Genomic DNA, 26,068 nt, shown 5'->3' on the forward strand with positions numbered 1-26,068 from the left:
CTAATAATGAAGCAGCAGTAAGTGAAATTAAAAGAGGCAAGGAAACATACTCTTAACTATAGAGAATAAACTGATGATTACTAGAGGAGACGTGGGTGCAGGTGATGGGGATTAAGGAGTGCACTTGTAATGAGCGTTGGATATTATGTGGAAGTGTTGAACCTCTAAATCTTACACATGAAACTAATATTACACTGTATGTTAACTAACTGGAATTGTAACAAAAACTTTTTTAAAACCCTCCCATTTATAATTGGACCAAAAATAACAAACTATTTAGGAATAAACCTAACTAAAGAGGTGAAAGACCTGTACTCTGAAAACTAAAACATTGATGAGAGAAACTGAGGATGACGCAAAGAAATGGAAAGACATCCCATGCTCCTAAATTGGAAGAACAAATACTGTTAAAAAGTCTATACTACCTACAGCAATCTACAGATATAATGCAACTATTATCAAAATACTAAGAGCATTTTTTCACAGAACTAGAACAAACCTAAAATTTTTATGGAATCACAAAAGACCTTGAGTAGCCAAAGCTATCTTGAAAAAACTGGAGGAATCACAACTTCAGCCTTCGAGTTAGATTATAAAGCTGTAATAATCAAAATAGTATGGTATTGGCATAAAAACAGACATAGCTCAACGAACAGAAATAGAAAACCCAGAAATATACCCACAATTTTATGGTCAATTAATTTATGGTCAGTTAATCTTTTTTTCCCCCTCAATCTTTGACAAAGGAGGCAAGAATATACGATGGGGAAAAGTCTCTTCAACAAATAGTATTGGGAAAACTGGACCAAGTTCTTACATCACACACAAATAAAATGGATTAAGGACCTAAATGTGAGACCTGAAGCTATAAAAATCCCAGAAGAGAGCACCGGTAGAAATTAATGTCTCTGACATCAGCCATAGCTACATTTTTTTCTAGATAATCTCCTGAGTCAAGGGAAATCAAAGCAAAAAGATGCTATTGGGATTACATCAAAATAAAAGGCTTCTGCACAGCAAAGGAAACATCAAAACAAAAAGGCACCCAACCTACTGAATGAATGACAGAAGATATTTGCAAATGACACATCTGATAAAGGGTTGTTACAAATATATAAAGAACTGATACAACTCAATACCCAATAAATAAATAAATAATCCAGTTAAACAATGGGCAGAAGACATGAGCAGACATTTCTCCAAAGAAGACCTACAGATGGCCAATAAACACATGAAAAGATTCTCATCATCACCACCAGGGAAATGTAAATCAAAACTTTAATGAGATATCATCTCACACCTGTCAGAATGGCTATATTAAAAAACACAAGAAACACGTGTTGGTGAGGAATTCTGTACACTGTTGGAGGGAATGTAAACTGGTGTAGTCACTGTGGGAAGCAGCATGGAGTTTTCTTAAAAAGTAAAAAAACAGAACTACCATATGATTTAGTAATTGCACTACTGAGTATTCCCCCCAAAATACAAAAACACATTCAAAATGATAACATGCACCCCTGTTTATTGCAGCATTATTTACAATAGCCAAATTATGGAAGCAGCCCAAGTGTCTGCTGCTAGACGAATGGATAAAGAAGATGTGGTGTTCATAGACAATGGAATATTATTCAGCCATAAAAAGAATGAAATCTTGCCATTTGCCATAACATGGATGGATCTAGAGAATAATGCTAAGCGAAAGAAGTCCGAGAAAAATACCATATGATTTCACTCATATGTGGAACTTAAGAAACAAAACAAATGAACATAGGGAAAGAGAGAGGCAAATCAAGAAACAGACTCTTCACTGTGGAGAACAAACTGATGGTTACCAGAGGGGATGTTGGTGAAGGGGGATGCATGAAATAAGTGATGCGGATTAAGAAGTGCACTTCTGACGAACACTGAGTAATGAATGTTTAAGAACTGTTGAATCTCTATAGTGTATACCAGAAACTAATTTAACACTGTATGTTAATTACTAGAATTAAATTTTTTAAAATGGTTTAAAAAGGGGTACCTGAGTGGCTCAGTTGGTTAGGCGTCTGACTCTTGGTTTTGGCTCGGGTCATGCTCTCACGGTTCATGAGTTTGAGCCCTGCTTTGGGCTCTGCACTGACAGTGCAGAGCCTGCTTGTGATTCTCTCCCTCTCTCTGCGCCTTCCCCTGCTTATGCTATCTCTATCAAAAATAAATAAGCTTTAAAAAATAATTACAACTACTATCAGCAAGCCCCTCGTGTGTGTCTAGTATTGCAGTAGAATCAGTACAGAAAATCATAAGCCATCTGAAAACCCTTTTAATTTCTATTCCAGTGATAACATTAACCAATAAATGGGAACCCCTAGCCAGGGTTTTATGGAAAGGACTGCATGTTTCCCACTAATGATGACATCGCAATCGAAAGTTCTGTTTCAGTTAATCAAATTAGCCCACCTCAGTGCAGGGCTCTACAAGTAAACAGGCATTAAGCTGGCCGAGGGACTTTTGCACAAGAACAGCTAACTTGTACGTCAGGTACTGGGGTCCGTATTTTTTTCAGTGTAGTTACTAAGACATTTTATGTATGTACTTCTCTATAAAAAGGATTACTGTTAAGAATTCTCTTGAATTATGAAAGGTGGCATCTATTTCGAGCATGTAGAAATGTAGACTCATACATTTAGTGTAAAATCAGTACAGAGTGAGAACTGATATCTTTCTGTTAACTGAAATTTAACAGTTTGGGTTTTTTTTAAACTGCCTTTCAGAATGCTCTTGAGAAGCAATATTAAGAATACTAAGAAATAAGTTTTAAGGAATGTACCTTTTCATCCAGGCAGTTTGGTTACCAGGTTCCTGTGAAAATTCCTTGTCCATAAAGGTCATATTCTTTGTAAAGGACATATGCTTTTAGACGGTTTGGTAAAGGAAGAAATGACATGAAGACAGGGCAGCGCAAACGTAACCGCCCCATACACTTCCGGATCTTCAGGCGGCACAAGTGTTTGAGGGATCGAGGGTTGGCTAAAATGAGAGAAACGCACGTTAGCCAAACGACAAAGAACAGTTCCTTTTTTTTTTTTTTTTAAGCTTAAAAGTTAAAGGGAAACAGCTTTTCCCTTCTTGCAACCCTTTCTGTAGATATGGTTTCAGAACCATGTCAAGTTAAGAATCCAAAGACTGCATCAGTTATGGGTCTGGCCTGTGGGACCGGAACTCCTTAAATCTTTGTGTATTAACCACTCTCTCACCCTGTCCTGTCCCTCTGTGTCAAGCTAAGAACTAAAGATCACCACCCAGGGGGAAATTAGATGAAAGAAATTCTTAGTTTGACTTATGTGCCACTCTGCAAAAATGTGGTTTGGAGGGTCATTTGATACTCTCTGCGGGCTTCGATCTTCACTTTTTCTCATCCCTGTTTTTGTTGCCATTTCATAGCTTTTAATTCCTATATGTACAGTGTTCCATGGGATTAGGAGGAAGGTATTACCTACCATATAATAAGTAATTACCTAACAGATTTTATCTACTGGGAAATGGTAAAAAGTAGAAAGTTAAGTAATAAATAGTGATGCTTAGATGGGAATAGTATTTTCCTTGGTTTCTTTAGGTATGTCTTTTAACCAGAAGACAATGTCTTATAAAACAAATAAGAATACATTTAGTATTTTTGGTAAAAATCTTTTATAAGAAAGAAGGATACTCACTTAATATAAAATGGATTTCTGACCAGAGCCCCTGTTTTTGGAGCACAGCTTTCAACTTTGAACAGATTCGAACTTGATCAACATAATCAAGCATCACTCGAACAACCTTCCCAGAGAGATGTTGCAGCCATGACAAAGTTATTACTTCACAGAACTAAGGAAGAAAATTGGAACTATGAAAGCAAATGAAAATCTGAAGTAACTATGGGGTTTAGAACACTAGACTCACAGTCAGGAATCAAGATCTCAAACCCCTCATTTATAAACTAGGCATTGAACAAGGAAATTATTTCTTAGCTCTAACATTTGGAAAAATACTACTGTATCATCAGAACTATGTAAGATGTAACCAGGGTGTGAAAGAGACAGTTCTTTAATATCCGTTGTCCCCATTGTGTGGCCACACGGCGATCTGGAATAAAGATGACCTCTCCAGCTTCCTTGCTGTGGCCACCTCAGTTCTACCCAGTGAGATGTGAGTGGAAGTGTGAGCGACCCCCAGAATGCACTTCACAGAAGAACAGGGTGTGTGCAGCTTCTGCCTGCCTGCCTCCTTGCTGCCTGGACTGTGGATGCATGTGTCTCCTGTGTCAGGAGCTTCCAGTTAAAAGGCTGTTTATCTGTGGCCTTTATTTATATGAAGGGAATGAGCCACCTTATTAAAGTCCCTTTCATTTTGGGTTTTCTGTCATTCACAACCTACTCTTACCCTCATGCCTAAGGTAATGCTGCCAGTAGGTCATTTACATGCTCCTAGACAAGATGCCCATGTAAGAAGTCAAATACTACTACCTAAAAAGTCAGGAAATAATACAAGATGATAAAGACCTAATTGCCAACTCCTACATTAATCAGAACCTAAAAATAAAATATAGTATTAATATGTTGCCTTTACTTTTCAGAATTGATTCAAAGTGCTTTCTCCAATTTACTATATAGTTTTTGTTTTGCTTTTAATATGAACTCAGGTATTTATAGTGCATCATGCATCTACTGTGTGCTGAGCAAAGCTCCCTAAGTGGAAAGCGGTGAGCAAGAGCTGCTTACACTGATGGACTTGTGGAGGTGACACACAATCAGTACAATGTTACAAAGATGCTTGTAAGACAGTGTAAGTGCTATACAAGAGATAGCATTAGCAGAAGATCAGAGAGGACAACTACCTTAGATAAGGTGGATGGGAAAGGAAGGGCCTTTATGACAAGATAACACATGAAACTTGAAGAGTGGCAGCTTTTTGAAAAGTTGGAGGTGAGCTCAAGCTGGGGAAGATGGAAATGATCAGTTGGGGGAAAATAGACTGGTGTGAGAAACACATCACAAGAGGAACACATCTCAAGAAGAACAGGGTGGTCAACTGTATTATGATTTCTTTTTCATTAAAAAGGTGGCCAAAGAAGCCTATTTAGTCAAATTTTAGACCTAAAAGAGATAGCCAAGAACCAAGGGGTACAGGTATCAGGACCCTAGAAACATTTTAGCTTGATAACTCAGCCCTTCAAAGAAAAAAACATAACTACTTTGTAAGACTACATTTATTCTTTAAAACTTTACTCAGATGCTAGTTCATTTGTGAAACTCCCTAGGTAAAGTTAAATCACTTCCCTCTGAACTGTTTCTGTACCTTTTACTTCTACCATCTTGTTTATTTTACCAAGTATTTATCATATTAAAATCTTTTCGAGGTGCTTGGGTAGCTCAGTTGATTAGTTAAGTGTCTGGCTCGATTTTAGCTCAGGTCATGATTTCACAGTTCAGGAGGCTCTGTGCTGACAGCATGAAAACTACTTGGGATTCTCTCTCTCCCTCTGCCTGTGTTCTTGTTCGTTCGTTCTTTTGTTCTCTCTCTCTCTCTCAAACAAAAAATTAAAAGTTTTGAACTATGATCTTCTGGAGAGTATGGATGGAGTCTTCTCTCTTGCTGTAGTCCAGGGCCACTAATATAATGATTTTATAAGTTGATACAGACAATACTGTGCACTTACCATAGTGTCTTTGATAACTGTAGATGTCCAGCCTTCAAAAGTATAGCAAGGATGAACTTTGTTTCCATGGGGACAATCAAAGCATCGCTCTGTGTCATACCCATAATTCAACAGCATCCTGAGCATGACCTCATCTTTCAGTGTGTACTGCAGTGCTGATGGGAAGTGTAAAGGGTTGACTCTGCAGAAGTAATTGACGTTGGCCCCATGCCGTAGCAGCAGACTTATCAGCTCATAGTTGCCCATCCTTAGGGCTATCTGAAGGCAGTTAACTGGGTCTTGATTAGGCAGAGCTCCAGCACTCAGAAGCAGCTTAACTGAAGAGAGGTCACCATTTGATACAGCAAAATACAAAGCTGACTTCCTATGGTCATCATAGTGTTTGCGAATTCTCTGATCTAGCATGAAATTTACATCAAATCCAGCCTGGATGAGGAGTTCCAGGCACTGGGGGTGTGCCCCTGCTGCTGCACAGTGGACCGGACTGATGCCACTCTGCTTAATGGCAACAAAATCCGTAACTGGAACCAAAGTCTTCAGGGCTCTGGGAAAGAATTTCAGAGGGTATTTTTTAAAAATTGTGTTTGTTAATAAGCAGTATTAACCTGTTCATTATAGTTTTATACTAGTAGAGATGGTATTAGTATCAGGTGGCATTTAGAACCTTTACCCCAAAAAAGCATAATTCCTGCACACAAAAAAAGCTCAGATACTTAGTAAAGTTAAATGAAACTACTGTCTATATATAAAAATCAGAATTAGTCCAGTTAGTGAGACCTGGAGCTCTTCTTATTGCCCAAAGACCTGTAATAAAATAGTTTTATGTCTTTTCCATGGCTACAGAGGATGCCTGACTTCAGTTTCTTACTGGTTGAGTTTATCTTTAAAAGGGGTGTTGGAAATATAGGATCAGAGAAGAAGACTATAAAGTTCCCAGAAGTTGCTCCATAGAAACCCCATAGCTATTACCGTTTCTATTATTTGCAATAAGGTAATTGAACTTACAACAAGTGGCCTCTGTCAGCTGCCACATGAATGGGAAGGTGGCCTGAATTCTTAGGGATGTTGGCATCAGCTCCATGCTCTAGCAAGAGAGTCACAGAATCTGGATTTCCTCCACTCGCGGCTTCGAGTAAGATGGAAGAAGAGTCAGAGGCCTGACCCAGAGCATTAGCTCCTAAGAGGAGAAAAAGTCTTGTTGTGCAAAAAGTCTTTTCCACTCTGCGGCTTATGCGTTCTTAATAGATAGCACTACCAAAAAGCAATTATTAAGGAGCCACTTTAGCAAAGCACTATGCAGTCAAAGAAATAAAAAAGGTGCCTCCTGCTCTCAGCCAGTTTATAATGTAGTTGGGGCAGGAACAAATGGTGCAAGCAGTCTCTAAGTTAAAAAGCTGGTTGGCTTTCGGAGTAATTTCATAAGTTAGTTGTTTGGAACTTGAAAATGCCAGGAGAAATAATTCTAAAGGAGATTTTGCTTCCAGATCACCCTATAAAAGTCCACTTGCCCCATCCTTACGTATAGGATGGGACCAACAATCCTGTTGGACTGTAACACCATGCCATCTGCTCATGTTATGGTGGAAAGTGACATTTGCTCTGTTTTTAACATGTCTTTGGGGGCTGCTCATAGTAAGACACACTGTAGTTTGTGGTTGAAGTTAGGGACTTATAGTTAAAAAGGTAAATTGTAGGCCCAGTATGCTGTCAGGTGATGGTGTAGATAATAAGAGTACAAGTGTGGGCGCCATGTCCTCTTAAAGGTCTCAGTTCTGGGTTTTGAGGGGAACTGGTTGGTGAAGGAAGGAGAAAGGAGTTTTGGGTCATTTGCAGAAGACCTCTCAGGAAAACGGGTTTTGAGGAAAGAATAGCTTTTGAAAATGGACAAAGGGAAAGGAGAGCATTCTGGGCACATTCACAGGTCCTATAAAGAAAGATGTAGTGGCTCTAAGTTAGTAAACAGACTCTGTAGTTATCAGAACACACTGGCTGGCCAAGAACCCCACTCCTAGAATGCACGAAGAGCTGTCTAAATAAGCCACCACGGGATGAGTGCTCACTATGTACAGGCTCCTCTGTGTGCATAATTTCTAAACTTCACAACAACCTGACAAGCAGATGCTAGTGCCTTCATTTTAAAGATGAAAAAAAAAGTGAGCCTCAGTGAGGTTCAGTGACTTCCCCAGAGACGTGCAGCTCACAAGCAAGGTAGCCGGGATTCACATACAGGTGCGCTGGACCCAGGGCCTATTTCCTTGATGCCGTGTTTCCACTCCAGCAATCAGGGTGGTAAAGTAATGTGATTTGGGGCAAGACAGATGTGGTTCAAATCTTGGCTCTGCCATTGACTAGTTATGTCACTTCGTGCAAATTACGTCATATGGGATTTACCTCAGGGAAATATTCATGGAGATCAACCTATGCTGGTTTCTTTAAAAAAAATTGTTTTTTACATTTATTTATTTTTGAGAGACAGTGCAAGCAGGGAAGGCTCAGAGAGAGAGGGAGGCGCAGAATCCGAAGCAGGCTCTAGGCTCTGAGCTAGCGGTTAGCACAGAGCCTGAGGCGGGGCTCGAACCCATGAACCGTGAGATCATGACCTGAGCTGAAGCCGGACGCTTAACCGACTGAGCCACCCAGGCGCCCCTATGCTGGTTTCTTTAGAGTTAAGGGTTTAAAATCTGGTGTGTCTTTTCTTTCTTTATACTTTAATCAGTGATCTACACAAAAGGTTACTCTTGTTATATAGATGAAGGATCTAGTGTTTATTTTTTATTCTAGCCAGCAACTTTAGACATCTCTGCTGTTGTTTATTTAAAACCTCTTACTTAAAATGTCTTATGACCACTGACTGGAAACTACAACAGCCTCTCCTGTATGATAGGAAAGTTTCAGGTAAGTCTAAAAAGCAGAAAGTTGTTCTTAAATATAGGAGTCCCTATGGTCTAGAATATTGGAGACCAGGACCATGTACTGCTGGAGAAAGAAATAAGGCTTCTGGACATAAACAGGAAAGAGAATACAGAAAGTAATTCTAAAACGGGGACTTTGTTAAATATTGGTAAAGATTTGCTTTGGAAAAAAAAAACCTTTAGATACTACATTGCTTCACTTAACAGGGTCATCAATGGGGGGGAGGGGTCTCCTCAAAGACAATAAAGGGCATAATTCTCTGAGCCAAGGACTCTGGCAGTTAAACCAGGATCTCAAATTGGTGGCAGGAGAAGGCATGTTTAAAGGGAAGTCCTGCACTTGCTACCATCCCTGACCCTCTTTCCTTAAGTGTAAACTGAGGATAATGCCTACTTCCTAGGGTTTTAGAAGATCACATGACGCAGCATCAGTAGCTTAATACCTGGTGCTTAGAAAGTACTCAGTAAATGTACATTGCCTTCCCCTTCTCTCAGGATCTTGGTTATTACTAAAGGGAGAGCTGGGACGCAGAGAGAGGCAGTCAGGGAAAACGTGCCAACAACAGAAGCATCTGATAACACAGCGGATGCCTCATGACTTAGCAGAGACAACATGTAGGGGGTAATGTGGGGTCTTTTGTTCTCTAACTCTAGAAAAGGGCAACACGCAAAAAAACTTAAAAAACCAACCATCCTTAGCACGGTCAGGGAACATGGTGCAAGAGTAATGTGCATCCTAGTAATTTTAGAGAAATTACTTCACATCAAATGAGAAATATTCAATCTCTAGGCTTTTTAGTAGCCAGTATTAACACATACTTTCATCAAACGTTTGATAGGCTTAAATAAAATGTTAGCTTCCATTATTTTGAAGCTCTCCACGAAAAGGAGGATGCTTGCGTCACGTGACCCCTTGGGGGTGTGCTGACCGTAGAGAAAATCTTGCCTTTCTGCAGTAACATTTCCATGATTTCAGTGTATCCACTTTGGGCAGCAAGAGCAAGAGGCGTGAATCCGTAGGAGCTCCGTGGATCAGGGTGTGCCCCGGAAACCAGCAGCAGCTTCACTATGTCCTGCCTGCCCAGTTTGGCCGCTTCATGGAGAGCCGTCCTCTCGTTGGTACCCCGCAGATTAGCATCTGCCCCGTGACTGAGCAGCAAGGCGGCCATTTCGTAGGAGTCATGTAGAACAGCTGGGAAGTTGGAAGTGAAGTAGTTTTAATGTTCACCAGGAAATTATGGCCAGAGTGCCTCATATTAGCCAGTGTCCCTTAGGCTTCTGAACGAGCTCTTCCTAGCTACCCCCGTGTGCCAGCCTTTTGTGTTTAGGAAACACATGGTTAAATCAGGCATATATCAAATATCATCAATAGTGTTTTACATCACTAGCCTGTTGTCTTTTCTGCAAGCCGTGGACAGTTATTGTCTATTGGCTGCTTATGTTTCTGAAAGACAAACATATAAAATTTTTATTTGTCATTTTTAGGTTCCTCCCTCAAGAAAATGGGAAGTTAATTACCCAGTATAGACCTAGAAATGCTCATAGGTTCTTTAAACAAAGAAAAACAAAGAATAATAATTAGGAAATTATTTTTAACCTTGTGTTTTGTCCAAATTTTCTAATTGTTTTTCCTACATTTATGCTGTTATCATTCACATTTAGATGATCACCTTTAAGTCCTCAAGATTATGAAACAACTTAACCCATCACCCTATCCATTTGTTAATTATTGGTACCCACTGTGTATGCGGAATCTTGCTAGGTGCCAGATGTTGAGTCAGTGTGACTTCTGTCTGTAACTGTTTCTAATGTGCCATAGAAAGTGTTGTAGGACTGGAAATACCAAGTGCCAAGGGGGTTGGGTCTTTATATAACTCCTTGAGCTGGCACTTAGTGTGCCCTTTGATTCTGGAAACACATGTCCTTTGTTTTAGGAAATCATTTTCCTGACTTATTTCACGATGAAATACCACTTCCATCTTGTCTCTCTTCCTAGCATTTCTGAGAGTCATGTATTGCTCCTCTTAGATTGTCCTAGTTTTTTTCTTTTTCTTTCCTAGTTCCCATTTTTTATCTTCTTCTGGAAACGTTCCTAAACTTTGTCTTCCAGCTTTTGTTTTGAGTTTTATATTTCTGCTATCATATTTTTAATTTTCAAGAGCATTTTTTGTTCTGTTTTGTTCACTTTTTTGGTCATGTCCTATTATTTCATTATTTTTCACTAATTTCTCTAAATTAATCATTATTTCCCCCTGCATTTTATTGTCCTGAAATAGTTTGTCTCCTCCAAGTTTCTTATCTCTGTTGAAGATTTTTCTCAGATAGTCCTTAGCTATCTGTTAATGATTAAGAGTTGGGGACTAAAAAGCTGACTGGGAATCCTCAATGTTGGGAGGGGCTCTTGGAGTGTGATCATAACTATGTGTTGCTATGCCTGGGCCATTTGTTGGGGAACCCCCAATTGCACTCTCTTTAGTTCTTTCTTTTTGGGTATATCATATTCCCAAGAGAAGCCTCGTCTTGGAGGGTAAGGTTCTGGTTGCCATCTTTCTGGAAGCCTGGTGGAAGAGGAAGGCTGGGAGGTCTTGGGCTTGGTTTGCTTAATTCCTCCAGTATTTCAATCCAGTACTCCTACCCTTGTCTAATAAACATCCAGAATTCGGGGGGGTTGGGAGAAGGGATCTATCGCTCCGGCTACTCGTGCCTTGATAGTGTTCAGCCAGCCCTCCTGGCAGCTGCCTGTCCTCCACACATGCTCCACGAGGTAACCACCGCCTACCACTTCCAAGCCTTTTGATGTAATTGTGCTGCTCTCCCCACTACCAGGTTAAGATTTGGCTTTCTTGTCACTGACTACTCACCTGCACTCCGGGTTTTAAAAAAAATCTGTGTTGCTGTTGTCTCCTCCCCTGTTCTTCTCATTCTTTTGTATCTTCCCTCATTAAGACAGTTTCTTAACTATAATTTTAGTGAAGACTCAGGGAGAATAAAATTAGCCATTCATATTCAATCTGCCGTCTTTACCCAACCATTGGCTGCCTCTCTCTACTCTGCTCCCCTTTTCTGTTTCTTACACCTAAATTAATTGGTTAAGACACCATGCAAAATGATCAGTGAGTTGCCAGAGATTTTGCATCAGGGCACCTCAAGGGCAAGTCTGTAGAAAGCTTGAGGGCCAGGTACCCATGACATGGGTCAGCTGGGACCAGAATGACAGCACTGCGACATGTACAAAAAGCTGCCTTTCTATTTGCAACAGTGTGGATGGAGCTAAAGAGTTACGCTAGGCGAAATCAGTTAGAGAACGACAAATACCATATGATTTCACTCATCTGTGGAATTTAAGAAACAGATGAGCAAAAGGGGGGAGATAAGAGGCAAACCAAGAAACAGGCTCTTAACTACAGAGAACTGATGGTTGCGAGAGGGGAGGTGGGCGGGAATGGGTGAAATGTGATGGGGATTAAGGAATGCACTTGTGATGAGCACCGGCTGTTGTATGGAAGTGTTGAGTCACTATGTTGCACACCTGAAAACTAATATAACATTGTCTGTTATCTAACTGGAATTAAAATAAAAACTAAGAAAAAATTTTAAAAGTTGCCTTCGAAACCTCTGGGTTGGAGGACACTCAGAATGACAGACTGTTTTCCAGAGACAAGGTGTTAATTTACCTGTAAGAAGAGGAGAGTTGCCTTCAGAATTCTTGGCATTCGGATTGCAGCCATTGACAAGAAGAAAACTGGCATTTTCTAAGAGGCAACTGCTGACAGCCAAAAACAGTGGCGTTTCCCCCTTGTGGGTGGTTTGCTCCCACACACTGGGTTTTGAAGCTAAAGTAAATCCATTAGACCACACAGGTTAAGATGCAGAAATAAGTTTTAAAATTATTTCTCAGAAGCATCAGGAAGAGTTATAAACAGAGTTTACCTTTGAGGGTTATTTCCAAAATGTTCTTATTTAATTGCACCGCAGCCTTATGCAGAGGAAGCCAGCCTCTCCCATCTGCTTCATCAAAAGCAGAATAGTACTTGGTCAAGCGTGCCAATGCATCTTCCTTACCTATTAACAAGTCAGATGGGCACAGATTCACATTTGGCACACACACAGGCAGCCCAGACTGCTTCCGAATTCCACCATCAAGGTTAGTGCCCGAGACAGCGGTTCTAGCACCACCCTTTATAAGAGACACATTAAAATGGCATAGGACAAACAAGCAGATGTTCGCCTAGCATTCCATTCCACCCGGGCCTGTGGCCACCCCTCGAGTGGTTATAGACAAACAGCTCCGCTGCCGAGGAGCCCAGGAACTCTTCGCTGCAGTATTTTCTCACACGCTCTTGAGAATCAGCGGTGGACCTTACAGTGTTGAGCGTTTGGGAGAACCTGCTTCTAGGCTTTCCTCAGCTCAGAGGGGAAGTGCTGGCCTTGGTCCGCTTCACATCTTACCACGAGTTGGGGGGCGTAGAATAGGAAGAGTACTTAACTGTCTCTATTGTTTCAATTATCTTCTTATAGTCGGTGCTCACAAAGGAATGGGAACTGCGGAGAACACAAATATATATGTAATCCTCAAACTGAGGGAAAGTGAAGGCATTTGATAAAACACACACACACACACACACACACACACACACACACACAAGGAAAGGTAAGGGCAGTAGTAGTAAACCAAGGATGAACTCTTACAATGAGGCTTAACGGGAATACTTCCAAAATATAATGTGACCCTAAACACGAGCCGGGGAACCGTGTCTTCTTCCTGGGGCAGGGGGAGGGGGCATTATTCCACTTGTCTCAGGCAGACCAAGTCAGCTAGCTTCCTGAGTTCCATACAAGTCTTGCAAGTCTAGTAACAAATCTACAACTACAGTCAATTTTAATTTCTATGAAATATTTCAGTCATCAAAATCTTATACCTTTCAACTTAAAAAATTATGACTAACTGAATAAGCTTAAAAAATTGTAATCACAAGTTTAATATAACAGATAATCCAATAAACCTAATTTTTTTTTAATTTTGAAAGAGAGGGAGAGAGAAAGAGAATGCAAGTGTGCAAACATGGGGGAGGGGCAGAGGATCTGAAGCAGGCTCTGCGTGGACAACAGTGAACCTGATGTGGGGCTCGAACTCACGAACCATGAGATTATGACCTGAGCCGAAGTCGGACACTCAACCGACTGAGGCCACCCAGGTGCCCCTAAACCCAATTTCTTTACAAAATTTTAACTATTTAAAGATTATTTCTAAATATAACATAAAAGTATAGGAATAGCGTGGTAAAGAGATGCTGAAGCCAAACTGCCTGCCTCTTAGCAGCTCTATAATCTTGGGTAACTCTTACCTGTGCCTCAGTTTCCTCATTTCTACATGGGGATAACAGTAGTTACAACATAGAAAGGTAATAAGAATTAAAACTTAAATGAGTCAATATTTATGAAATGCTTAAAAATAGTGTGGCACAAAGTGACCAGTCCATGAGTTTGTCACTTAAAAAACAGGTATAGGTTTCATGTATTTCAGCATCTCTATATTTAATTATAAAGTCTCCTAGAGCTAAAACATTTATCTAGTTTTACTTCCAGTAGGCAAATAGAGGTCACCATCCCAAGCAAACATGGTTTGTCACCCCTGAAAAACAATATAGTGAGTTCTGGGGGGTAAGGTTGCAGATCAGTCAGAAAGCATTTGAGCAGGTGTACTTGGCTGTGGACATTCCACTCCAGGGCGACTCTTTTACATAACCGAGGGACCCGTGGAGTCCTTTTCTAGTACTGTCATTACAGAATTCTGAATACACCTCAGAAAGGGTGAGTCTCTTCTGGGGTTTAAGTTTACGTAATTCCTTCTTTTGATATGAGTCAAAAGACTGGACCTTACACTATCTCCTCACTAAGGTTGATAGTTTTCTTTGTGTATTGGTTAGATTTATGAATTTCCTTGGCTTCCCAAAGACAGGGTGCATTAGAGTTCTCTAGTCTTTCACAGCCTATGTAATGACAAGTCTCAGCTGTTGAATCCTTACAGGACATGACCAATGAGGTACCATTACCTGTCGTCCTCAGGCCCATGCTGTATAGTTCCTGGCTTGTGAGTGTCCTGTAAACTCTGCTGGATGATGAGCTGAGTATCAAAGTCCTCGTCTGTGTCTTCGTCACTGGCGTAATTATCCATGTGAGATGCTGACAGGTTTCAAGTCAGAATCAATTGACAATATTTTTCCAGCTACGAAAAGATGATCAGTTTCATTGCAAATGAAATTCAGAATACTACAAAATTGATAGGAGTGATAAATGAAGCCAATGCAAAATTCAGAAAAAATATTCATTATATTTTTTCCCCATAAGTTCAAGAGAGTTTTCTGAACTGCCACAAATTCAGTATAAATTAGAAGTTTCCATGATTAGCCACTTACTTAATGCCTACTCAGGAAAATTAACGTTTTATTTAAAACCTAGGTCAGTTCCATTTTAACTATGAAAGTAATGATTTATTTTAGACTTGGCTTATGAGTTTTTTTCTCAGTGATTGTAGCCCTCCCCCAAAAGCACATCTTTATGCTGACTTAGTAAATATTAAAAATAAACATGTTATAGGAATATATGCACTCTCATAATAACATATGACAGGAATAGTGGTAGTAAAAAACAATGTTATTTTCTTAGACAATAACTCAGTTGTTTAAAAGAGCATTTCTGTTTTAGCATAGAATAGGTTCGATCACATACCAAGACACTTTTACCTTCTGTTATCCTTTAGGAGAGCACAGGAGTTTTCACTGTGAGATTAGCACATCAGGATTTTCATTTCTATTTAGGATTTCCCCTCCCCCTGTAGTGACCATTCCATTAATAGCTTTACTATAAATACCTGATCATAAGACAGTCTGGCACATTCTCCTGTTTTTTACATGGGGTTTAGCTCTATTTGGAAACATGATCTCTTCATTGCTATATTCATCAAATTTAAAGGACTAAACACTTTATTCCTGGTATAAAATGCTTTTGTAAGGGGTTGGCTGTGTGAAGTGAATTTATTCTCATGCACATGGCTGCTGCAGACCAGAATCAATTTTTCACCTGAGAGGCTATTTTCCTCTGACTGATTTATCAAAGTGACTGTCCCCACAGTCCTGATTCACTGGGTAGCTGCACCTACATTTTCATTGGGTTACAGAGCTGCAGCCTAAAGTGTCCTGGGAATCCTAAGGAATTAATTCCAAATACAAGATAATAAAATTTCAACTATAATTTTGTATTGTTGAAATGTATTAAAATCAAAAACCTAAACTAATATGATGAATATATATATACTAAATGATAAGAACATTAATTATTGAAAATAACAAACAGGCACTTGGCATGTCCAACCAAACACGAAACGAAAGCCCAGAAGCGTGCCCCGGCCTGGGGTGGACAGGCCAGCCGCCTTCCTGCCTCACATGCACACTTCCTGCCCTCCTCACAGGTGGACTGTAAGAAACGGAGCTGATGTTGTAAAAGTATGATGCAAGGGGTTACTTCCGGAATTGTTTTGATATTTTCCTTATTTATAACTACCTCTAGTAGGTGAGTGGAAAGTGAACTACTCCTGAAACTGAAGAAATGACCTCACACTTGTGAAAACAGCTATTTTCTGATACTGAATTTTATCCAGTGGGATGCCTGGGTGGCTCAGTTAAGCGGCTGACTTAGGTTCGGGTCATGATCTTGTGGTTTGTGGGTTTTGAGTACTGCGTCGGGCTCTGTGCTAACAGCTCAGAGCCTGGAGCCTGCTTTGGATTCTGTGTCTCCCTCTCCCTCGGCCCCTCCCCTGCTCATGCTCTGTCTCTCAAAAAATAAAAACGTTTAAAAAAATTAAAAAATTTTATCCAGTTAGTCTCCCCAAATATGACTTTTGCATACATATAAAAAGTTTCAATGATTTTTCTTTCTTTTTTAAAAAACTATTTATTTTGAGAGAGAGCAGGCGGCACCATCAGCGCAGAGCCCCATGTGGGACTCAGACTCACTAACTGTGAGGTCCTGATGTGAGCTGAAATGGACAGTCGGATGTCCAGCCCACTGAGCCACCCAGGCACCCCTCACAGCCTTTTCATGTGCTTTCAAGAAACATTCCTCTTCATGTTTTCTAGCAGGCTGTAGTGCAGTGAAGGGTGGCACACCAGGGAGGAAACAGTGCAAAGACCCTGTAAAAGAATGACATGAAGATACTTGATTTTATAACATGTATTTTTAAGACGACATAGATTTTTTTTTTCCTTCTTTCAGATGTTTTCTTAATTTTGTCCAATTTAGTCATCTAGTTGACAAAGCAAGGCGACCCCACGCTTGATCCAGTGTTGAGTGGGCTGGTCCGTCTTCAACAGCATTGCAATAACGAAGTTGGTAGAATGTCCTGTAGTGGAGAGAGTTCCTTTACGCTCACTTGTCTTGTAAAGCGGGCAGGTGTAGGCATTTGACTTCACAATCTCAGTCTTTTTAGCTTGGAAAAGAAAGAAGGATATTCATTTGGTAAAGGGAAAACAGCCGTCGGTACTAAAAGAACAGCTTTTTTTCACACTAAATCTAAGATCCTGATTATGGTATTTGAACACTTGTGCTGTTACTGTTGTGTGCAGCTGGGGTATAATCATGGCTGTGAAACAAGACAAGTGATTTCATAGGGGGCATGAGTCTAGGGCTAGGGGACAGGAATGGAGTCTCAGTTCTGATGACTCAGCTGGCCTGAAAACCCTCCAGAGGACTTGGGGAGGAGGGGAGGGGAGGGAAGAAGTACTAAAATCCAGCACAGGTAATGCCCCAGACCCAGAGACCCCGCGGCTTACAGCCGCATACATCAGAAGAGGCAGAACTTACTATTTGCTTTCAGCAGGTTATTACTAAGGAAAACACACCAACTCTTGCCTACTCACAGAAAGAATCTGTATATTATCCTTGAAAAGCCAGATAGGAGATATTAGGAGTCTTTCTAAATTAAGGCCACATTTCTCATAACTAAACTGTGTTAATAATGAAAATATTTAATGGGTTTGGTGGTGATTGTGGATAATTTGGAAATGCTTCCATTGATAGTTATCTGAGGACAAAAAAACTAGAGAAGAAAAAACAAAAGAATGAGCCCCATTTGTTCAGACATGTGGGAAAATGAGAGCGGGAGGAGGGAAGGAGGAGTCTTTCCCAGGAGGGCAGAGTTGGCTCCCGCACCCCCGCCTGTGACTTGCAACGTCTGTGCCTGTGGGCACCTGGCTGGCTCCTAGGCCAAGGAGTTTCTTGTAGCCAGAAGACTCTAGCCACTGGATGGAGGTGTTGTTAAGCCTGCCTGTCTCTGGGAGGTGTGCAAAGGCACTTCAGAATCAAAATATTGATGGGAAACCCTGGACTCTGGAAAAGTAGAAATGTGGGGGAGGGGCAGAGAAAATGTTACATCCCTTAAGAGCAGAAAGAGGGAGAATGATATTCCTAAAATGATATGAATGCCACACAAAACAGGGGAACACTATATTCCTGATGTAAACAGTAAGTCACTATTAAAAATATTTTTTAATGTTTATTCATTTTTGAGAGAGAGAAACAGAGCATGAGTGGGGGAGGGGCAGAGAGAGAAGGAAACAGAATCTGAAGCAGGCTCCAGGCTCTGAGCTGCTCAAACTTGGGGCTCAAACTCATGAGCGGTGAGATCATGACCTGAGCTGAAGTTGGACACTTAACCAACTGAGCCATGTAGGTGCCGCTAGGTCACAATTTATTGTAACTCCACAAAGTCTTAATAAGTTTGAGCAGAGACTTATTTGAAGGAGCCATTAAAAAGGTCTATCATTATCCTCCCTAAAACTAAGAAATTTTGTTAGGAATATATGTACTTGGTTTTATCCATATGATGGGCATCAGGTCAAAGAGAAGTTTGGGATGTTGTTCAGCAAGCAATCCACTGTGAAGAGAAATAGACACATTTATTAGAAATAAGATGAAATTTGCTTCTAGAAATTGCTAATGATATTGACTTTTAATACAAGAGAGGACCAGAAATGCGCAGAGAAATATAAAACAGAAAAAAACCAAGGAAGAGGCAATGAATAATTGACAGGAACCAAAGAAAACTGTGGAAAGGCACTGTGTGCCAACAATGGACAAATACCAATTCTTGCCACTTTTTAAGTACCATCCGTGAAGCACACACTATCCTATCACATTCGATCCTCACCCTGATCTTGTCCCCATTCCTTTCCCACACACGGATGAACAGTGGAGGCTCAGGGAGGTTGAGTAGTTTTCTCACAGTTAACACAGCTCTTAAGTACCAGAGTCAGAATTCAAACATATATCTACCTGTCTAGAAAACCTGTTTTTTCCCCACTGTGCTATATTATTTATTTATTTGTTTGAGAAAAGGGAGGGAAGGAAAGAAAGAAGGGAGGGATGGAAGAAAAGATGACTATATATATTCATTTATGTAAGTTAAGTGATAAAAAAGCAGAGGTGTGCATGGGGGCCTTAGTCGGTTGGTTGAGCGGCTGGCTCTTGATTTAAACTCTGGTCATGACCTCACAGTTTGTGAGATCGAGCCCTGCGGGGAGCTCCATGCTGACAATGTGACACCTGCTTGGGATTCCCTCTCTCTCTCTCTCAAAATAAATAAACTTGAAAAAAAAAAAAAAAGAAGAGAGATAGAAATAACCAGATGAACTAGGTGCAGCTAGGTCTGCTCAGAGCTCGGTCTTAGAATTCTCTTTGTAATAATACAAAGGAGCTCCTTCCTGCTCCTTCTCAAGCAATTTTCTGGACCTCAATGTTTATTTTTTTTAATTTTTTAAATAGTTTATTGTCAAATTGGTTTCCATACAACACCCAATGCTCTTCCCCACAAGCGCCCTCTTCCATCACCACCACCTCTTTTCCCCCCTCCCCCTTCCCCTTCAACCCTCAGTTCATTTTCAGCATTCAATAGTCACTCAGGTTTTGGGTCCCTCTCTCTCCCCAACTCTCTTTCCCTCTTCCCCTCCCCCTGGTCCTCCATTAGATTTCTCCTGTTCTCCTGTTAGACCTATGAGTGCAAACATATGGTATCTGTCCTTCTCTGCCTGACTTATTTCGCTTAGCATGACACCCTCGAGGTCCATCCACTTTCCTACAAATGTGGGCCTCAATGTTTAACCCTCTCTTGAGAGCAAAGCTTAACCCTGACCCTGGAAATAGATGGTAATGCTTATTAACAGACTGATAAAGGACTCCCAGGGAAATAGTCTCTCCCCTTCTCTCTTACCCTATGTATCTTATTTATTTTTAAGTGTTTATTTTTGAGAGAGAGTGAGAGTGCAGAAGAGGTGCAGAGAGAGAGAGAGAGAGACAGAGGATCCGAAGTGGGCTGTGCGCTGACAGCACAGAGTCTGAGGTGGGGCTTGGACCCACGAACTATGAGATCATGACCTGAGCTGAAGTCGGACACTTAACTGACAGAACCATCCGGGCACCTCACCTGGATATTTTAAAAAGAATAGCAATGCTTGGTTTCCTAAGCTGGAAATTCAGTATTTATTTTAAATATTTATTTATTATGTCACACAAGAGAACGTTTTCCATTCACAAATAGAAATGGGAAGTTCTCTGTAACTGTAAAATGTTCAAACGTTAGGCACTCCTGCACACTACAAAATGGAAGGTAACAGTCCTAAAACAGAAGAAGAAAATAATTTCAACTAACTTTTCTAGTCGTAAGACCATTGAAATATTAACTAAAAATTCTTCAGGACCTAAAAATACTCACTTATCAATCGCCCCAGCCTGAGAAACAGCAAGAATTCTGGTGTTATTTATCACTTGCCATAGTCCCTAGAAGAGCCCTATTGTTGCAGGGGTGGGTGGGGGTGGGAGGCAGCAGAGGGTGTGTTTTACTTATTCATCTGCGAGGAAGAAGTCCGGCAGGTGAAAGCCCTGACCTTGTCCTGGACCAGCGCGCTCCATCAAGATACAGCCCGTGGATGTAAACGCCATCTTCTGGCGCCGTCTCGGATGTATCCGAAGGCATAACCTGCAGAGAGAGGCACACCCAGTAACGGTCTCTCCCCGAGACAACTGTGTCTCATAAGGGAAGCACTGGCTCGATTTTCAGAACATGTTCAGGGGAGCTCCACTATATGGCAGCTTGTGAAACTATACATTTTCAGTAGAAGTGTCAAAATGTACACTGTAGCTCTTTTTGAGGCACTTTATGTTTTATTGTACCTATTTTTGCTGAAGCAGAAGAGCAGCATTAGAGGATCTGAATTGAAAATGGAGACATATAAAAGTCCTATCAGACGTAGCAAGACAAATACATATTTCTTCATGAGACACAAAGAATGGAAAGAAGTCATATATAATGGACCATAAAAATGTGAATTCTGCATATCTTCCTTGCTTAACTATATGATTTTGACATAATGATATACCGTGGCGTTTAGGGGGTTTTGTACCTCAAATTCATATCCTAGTAAGTCAATAGGGATGGTGTATTTTCTGGCATAATTCTGCATCGCTCCAGTGAGAAAGGCTTGGGTAAAAAAGAATCCTGAGAGCCAAAACACGTAAGGTTTTCCTGAAGTATACCAGTCCTGGAAGGGAAAACACAGTGCATGACGCTCATTTCCAGACTCATACAAGCATCACCTGGTCTGTAATTCCTGCTCCTGGTTTTTGTGCTGTCCACACTTTCCATCACAGGAGTCTCTTCCCCAACCCAAAACACGCAACGTGCCTTGGCCCATAGTTACTCTTCTTGGGTAACTCAAGGTAATCTTAACATTAACCTGAATAATACAAAGTTTGAAAGGTTCAGATCTTCTACAAAGAGCTGAAGGTAAAATTTCGGGGATTTATTACGTAATCCTATTCAGAAGCGACCATCCTTAGACATCTCACACATCATATAGCTGAGGGTTGATTCCAGCTCCTTACACCTCCCAGCACCCCCTACCTCCATGCCCACTCCAGTTCCATGTCCATTGTCTTCTTTCTGTATCGACATGCATGTCTTCTCACTGTCTCCTCACTGCTCAGGACTTCTAGAGTAATGTTTCCAGAGGACACTTCATGTGCGTTGTTCAGATTGGATTCACCACCCTGCATAATTCTTCAGTAATCTACTACTATTCTACCAAATTAAAGTCTAAGCATCTTACTCTCCTATTTAACATACTTCATAATCTAGCCCTAAATTGTATTTCCAGCTTGATTCCTTTTTAGAAAATAATTTTTAAGTTTATTTATTTATTTTTGAGGCAGAGTGCATATGAGTGGGGAGGGGCAGAGAGAGGGAGAGAGAGAATCCCAAGCAGGCTCTCCACGGTGAGCACAGAGCCCAACAAGGGGGTTGGACTCATCAAGTGTGACATCATAACCCGAGCTGAAACCAAGAGCTGGAGGCTCAGTTGACTGAGCCACCCAGGCACCTCTCTGTCTTGATCCCTTTTAATTCCTCTTTAAGTATCTTACTTTGTAAACAGACTAACTGTGTGCTGGTCTCTGTGCATCGGGCAGACATCTGTTGTATTTTCTGCTTGTCCTAAAGTGACGCTACTCTTCCATCCTTCTGGAGGAGGAAACCTGTCTAGACTCTCAACCCAAGCCCTGATGCTGCAGGAACTCCACTTCCTGGGTGGGCATGTGATTCATGCCTGGCCAAGGATACCCCCAGTCACAGAGGTTGATGTGAGGCCAGAGTTGCTGCTGCTGTTTTTCTACCATCACGTGAGAACCTACCTGAGAATGGAGTCAACCCTCCAAGAAATGGAGCCGGGAAATGAGCTGCAAGAATCCAGGGCACCATTTTGCACCCCAGGTCACCTCCTGCCTGGAGCCACTTGACCCCCTGATTTTTTAATTACTGAGGGAATAAACTTTATTTTTGTATATGTCAGAATTTTTGCGACAGATTCAGTTCTAAATGATACAGTGCCTTTCATTGCAGAGGTATCTCTAAGTTCTTTTCCTTTTTTTTTTTTTTTTTTTTTGCAGTGTCTGAAACCTCTCATGGTTGAGACCCAGCTCAAATACTTCCTCATCCAATAAACAAATTCCACTTTCCTGAGCTAGAAGAACTCTCTCTCCCTTTGAATTCCCAGAGCATTTTACAAGTTGATCTGTTATGATACATCCCTTACTCTGCTGTATTTGTTTTTATTTTTTTTTAAAGATACATAGCTTATCCCCCTGTAGGCTATTGGCAATATGAAGGCAGGGCTCATGTGGTCATCACTTTTCTTTTTTAATTTTTTTTAATGTTTTATTTATTTTTGATACAGAGAGAGACAGAGCATGAGAGAAGGAGACACAGAACTGGAAGCAGGCTCCAGGCTCTGAGCTGTCAGCACCGAGCCTGACGTGGGGCTCGAATCCACGAACGTGAGATCTGACCTGAGCCGAAGTCAGAGGCTTAACCGACTGAGCCACCCAGGCACCCCTGTCATCACCTTTTTATCTCACAAAGCACACAATAAGATGTTTTGGACAAAGTGGGGTCTCAGTTCATATTAGTTGAAAGACCAGTTGAACCAATGAAATGAACTTTATCTCTGAACGAGCAGTGCCTGTGGGAAGAAGCCAGCTTTGCTTCCTGGGAGGAAGAGAACAAACCATTGCTAGAGACGTTGCCACAGTCCAAATGAAGAAGAGGTGGAGGAAGAGGTGGAGCTTGCCAACGACAGATCCAGCACTGTCCACAAGAAAGTTGTTAGAGCCCAGAAGGCACATGTATAGCAAATTCCCTGGCTCACTCCAGGGCTTCATTTAGCCAAGAATGTCACGAGTGTCTGGGTCAGTGACTTGAATAAAGTTTCTGAATTAGCTACCATTTACTGGGTGCTTAGTGCTTGCCAGGCAGGTGCTGTGCTAAGCACCTGACAGGCTTATTTAGTCCACAAAATAACTCCATGAGTTACAGACAAGGAAACTGGAGTACAGAAAGATGAATAATATCTTGCTCAAAGTCACACAGTTACTAAATGTCAGATCTGGGATTGAACCTGAGAGTATAGCCAATGTGTAAAAAGCTTTAAAAAAAAATGCACAAGCAAGAGAAAGGGAAGAGAAATAGGGTAAATGGAGAGAGAGAAATGAGGAAAAGACAGAAACTCCAAATGAGTCATTTGCTTAATTAACTCTAAGAAGCATTAGGAGGTAAAGTTAAGAGTCCACTACAGGGGCCCCTGGGTGGCTCAGTCGGTTGAGCATCCGGCTTCGGCTCAGGTCATGATCTCACGGTTTGTGGGTTCGAGCCCCGCGTCGGGCTCTGTGCTGACAGCTAGCTCAGAGCCTGGAGCCTGTCTTCAGATTCTGTATCTCCCTCTCTCTCTGACCCTCCCCTGTTCCCTCTGTCTCTCTCTGTCTCTCAAAAATAAATAAAGAACAATTAAAAAAAAAAAGAGAGACCGCTAGAGGGGATGCCTGGGTGGCTCAGTTGGTTAAGCATCTGACTTTGGCTCAGGTCATCATCTCATGGTTTGCAGAGAATCTCTGCATCAGGTTCTCTGCTGTCAGCACAGAGTCTGTTTCAGATCCTCCGTCCTCCCCTCTCCCTCTGCCCCTCCCCTGCTCAAGCTCTGTCTCTCTCAAAAATAAACAAACATTTAAAAAAAGAGAGTCCAGAGAAAGAAAGGTAAGAGGAAAACTTTACAGCTTCTGGAAGGGTTCTGTATGGATAAGAGGTCAATGGGGGACAGATCCGTTTGGAAGAAGGCATGTGGCGAAGGATGATAAAGGTGCCTGATAATGAGTGAGATCTTTCTTACTCATTCGAACGGAATGATTCCAAGAGGAAATCCACTTCACTTCAACAACAACAAAAGAAATTTGTCCTGGAGACTATCCCTGCTGGCACCATGCCAGGGCCCCTCTGAAAGACCAAAGAAATGACTCTTGAAGGCCCTGCAGGAAGAAACAGTATATGGAAAGTGTGAGCAGTTCCAAAAAAGAAATGAACTGGGAAATGGGAACTTGGGAAATGAACTGGAGTATAAAAGAAAGGAAGACTGACAACGGAAGGATATGATTAACTATAAGGCAAATACTTAAAAAAATTTTTTTAGTATTTATTTTTCAGACAGACAGACAGACAGACAGTAAGCAGGGGAGGGGCAGAGAAAAAGGGAGACACTGAATCCAAAGCAGGCTCCAGGCTCTGAGCTGTCAGTACAGAGCCTAAGGTGGGGCTCGAACTCACAAACTGAGATCATGACCTGAGCAGAAGTTGGATGCTTAACTGACTGAGCCACCCAGGCGTCCCCAAGCCAAATGCTTTTGATAAGGGATGGGAAGAGGCTGGTCCACGCAGGAGGAATTCAGAAGACATGTTGTAGATGTGGCTAGCACTCACCCAGGTAGACGCACCTTTAACTATCAAATTAGCAAAGATTAAAAAAAACCATTAATTTTTAGAAACAGGCCTTCCTGTTGGGGATACAACTAGATAATTTTTTCTGGCTGATTAGGTAATGTATATCAAAAACTCTAAAAATATCCAAATGGAATTGATTACAGCATTAAAAGAATGAAGATCCACTGACCAAGAGTAATTTTTTTTAGAAATACAATGACGGTTTTCTACTTGGAAATCTAGTGAATAATTCAATGCAATAATAAGCCAAAGAGGGGGAAAAAACCCCACATAAGTGCTGAAAAGGCATTTGATAAAGTTCAACAATTTATGATCTTACCAAAGAATAGTCTACTTTTACTGAATTCTTACTACATGCCATGGACTGTTACCTTTGAGGTGAAATTAAGCATTTTATGGATGAGAAAACTCTTCTAGAGCCCGAACACTGACAACCCCATTCTAGGCTGTTTTCTTTTGTTAAATGTAAAATCTACACAACCAGTTCTTGTAATTAATTTTTAAGAAATAGTCCAAAAGAAAAATGAGCCTAGGAAGGACATGAAGAGGCAGTTCATGGGAGAAAATACAAATGGCAAGCACACATACCAAAGGAAACACAAGCTCACTAATTACAAAAAAAAAAACCCCCAGCAAATTGAAATAATAAGATATGATCGATTACATTGGTAAAAATTTTAAAGGGGTGTATGAGAAAGCCTCTCTCTCCACATCCTCAGAAGCACTGGCTATTTTCTGATTAGCTTCTACAGGGAAACAAATAAAGCTCATCTGTAATAAAAAGTCAACGGGGGCACCTGGGTGGCTCAGTCGGTTAAGTGTCCAACTCTTCATTTTGGCTCAATCATGATCTCACTGTGGGCTGTGAGATTGAGCCCCAAGTCTGGCTCCATCTGGGTGTGGAGCCTGCTTGCAATCCTCTCTTTCTCTCACTCTGTCCCCTCTCCCCCCCACCTCTCTCAAAAAAGAAAAAAAAGGCAACTAAACAGGGAAAGATCATATACCTGATGTGGATTTCCAAAAAGTGTTTTTGGGACTCTCCCCGACTCTTACCCCCACACAAACAACCAAACCATGAGGACAAGCTGAGGACCTGCGGAAGAGAAATCGTGT

At 41.1% G+C, this 26,068-nt stretch overlaps 2 protein-coding genes and 1 long non-coding RNA gene across 5 annotated transcripts in view; 1 reads left to right on the forward strand and 2 right to left on the reverse strand.

Moving 5' to 3' along the window:
- ASB14 (ankyrin repeat and SOCS box containing 14) overlaps positions 1–15,851 on the reverse strand; it is a 25,510-nt gene extending 9,659 nt beyond the window's left edge. For both annotated transcript variants that reach the window (XM_029916651.1, XM_029916652.1), the window contains exons 1-10: positions 15,316–15,851; positions 14,640–14,812; positions 13,073–13,128; positions 12,517–12,648; positions 12,261–12,419; positions 9,533–9,778; positions 6,680–6,851; positions 5,675–6,218; positions 3,690–3,843; positions 2,807–3,006 (exon numbers count right to left, since the gene is read on the reverse strand). In XM_029916651.1, coding sequence (XP_029772511.1) covers positions 2,828–3,006; positions 3,690–3,843; positions 5,675–6,218; positions 6,680–6,851; positions 9,533–9,778; positions 12,261–12,419; positions 12,517–12,648; positions 13,073–13,128; positions 14,640–14,761 — 1,764 coding nt within the window. In that variant the 5' untranslated portion in view covers positions 14,762–14,812; positions 15,316–15,851 and the 3' untranslated portion in view covers positions 2,807–2,827. The remainder of the gene's footprint in view (positions 1–2,806; positions 3,007–3,689; positions 3,844–5,674; positions 6,219–6,679; positions 6,852–9,532; positions 9,779–12,260; positions 12,420–12,516; positions 12,649–13,072; positions 13,129–14,639; positions 14,813–15,315) is intronic.
- On the forward strand, positions 2,378–4,575 carry LOC115273566. 2 transcript variants are annotated; one of them, XR_003900833.1, is made up of 2 exons: positions 2,378–2,508; positions 3,716–4,575. It is a non-coding gene; the product is annotated as an uncharacterized LOC115273566 (long non-coding RNA). The 2 variants fall into 2 exon arrangements; XR_003900832.1 differs by having other exon boundaries at positions 2,381–2,508; positions 3,738–4,575.
- Positions 15,852–16,800: 949 nt separating the features above from the next.
- The window catches only part of DNAH12 (dynein axonemal heavy chain 12), a 169,930-nt gene continuing 160,662 nt past the window's right edge, over positions 16,801–26,068 (reverse strand). Inside the window, exons 70-73 of the mRNA XM_029917884.1 lie at positions 21,039–21,176; positions 20,523–20,614; positions 18,450–18,517; positions 16,801–17,071 (exon numbers count right to left, since the gene is read on the reverse strand). Coding sequence (XP_029773744.1) covers positions 16,881–17,071; positions 18,450–18,517; positions 20,523–20,614; positions 21,039–21,176 — 489 coding nt within the window. The 3' untranslated portion in view covers positions 16,801–16,880. The remainder of the gene's footprint in view (positions 17,072–18,449; positions 18,518–20,522; positions 20,615–21,038; positions 21,177–26,068) is intronic.

The sequence above is a fragment of the Suricata suricatta genome, chromosome 12 (assembly GCF_006229205.1).
Source record: "Suricata suricatta isolate VVHF042 chromosome 12, meerkat_22Aug2017_6uvM2_HiC, whole genome shotgun sequence".
NCBI lineage: Eukaryota > Metazoa > Chordata > Mammalia > Carnivora > Herpestidae > Suricata > Suricata suricatta.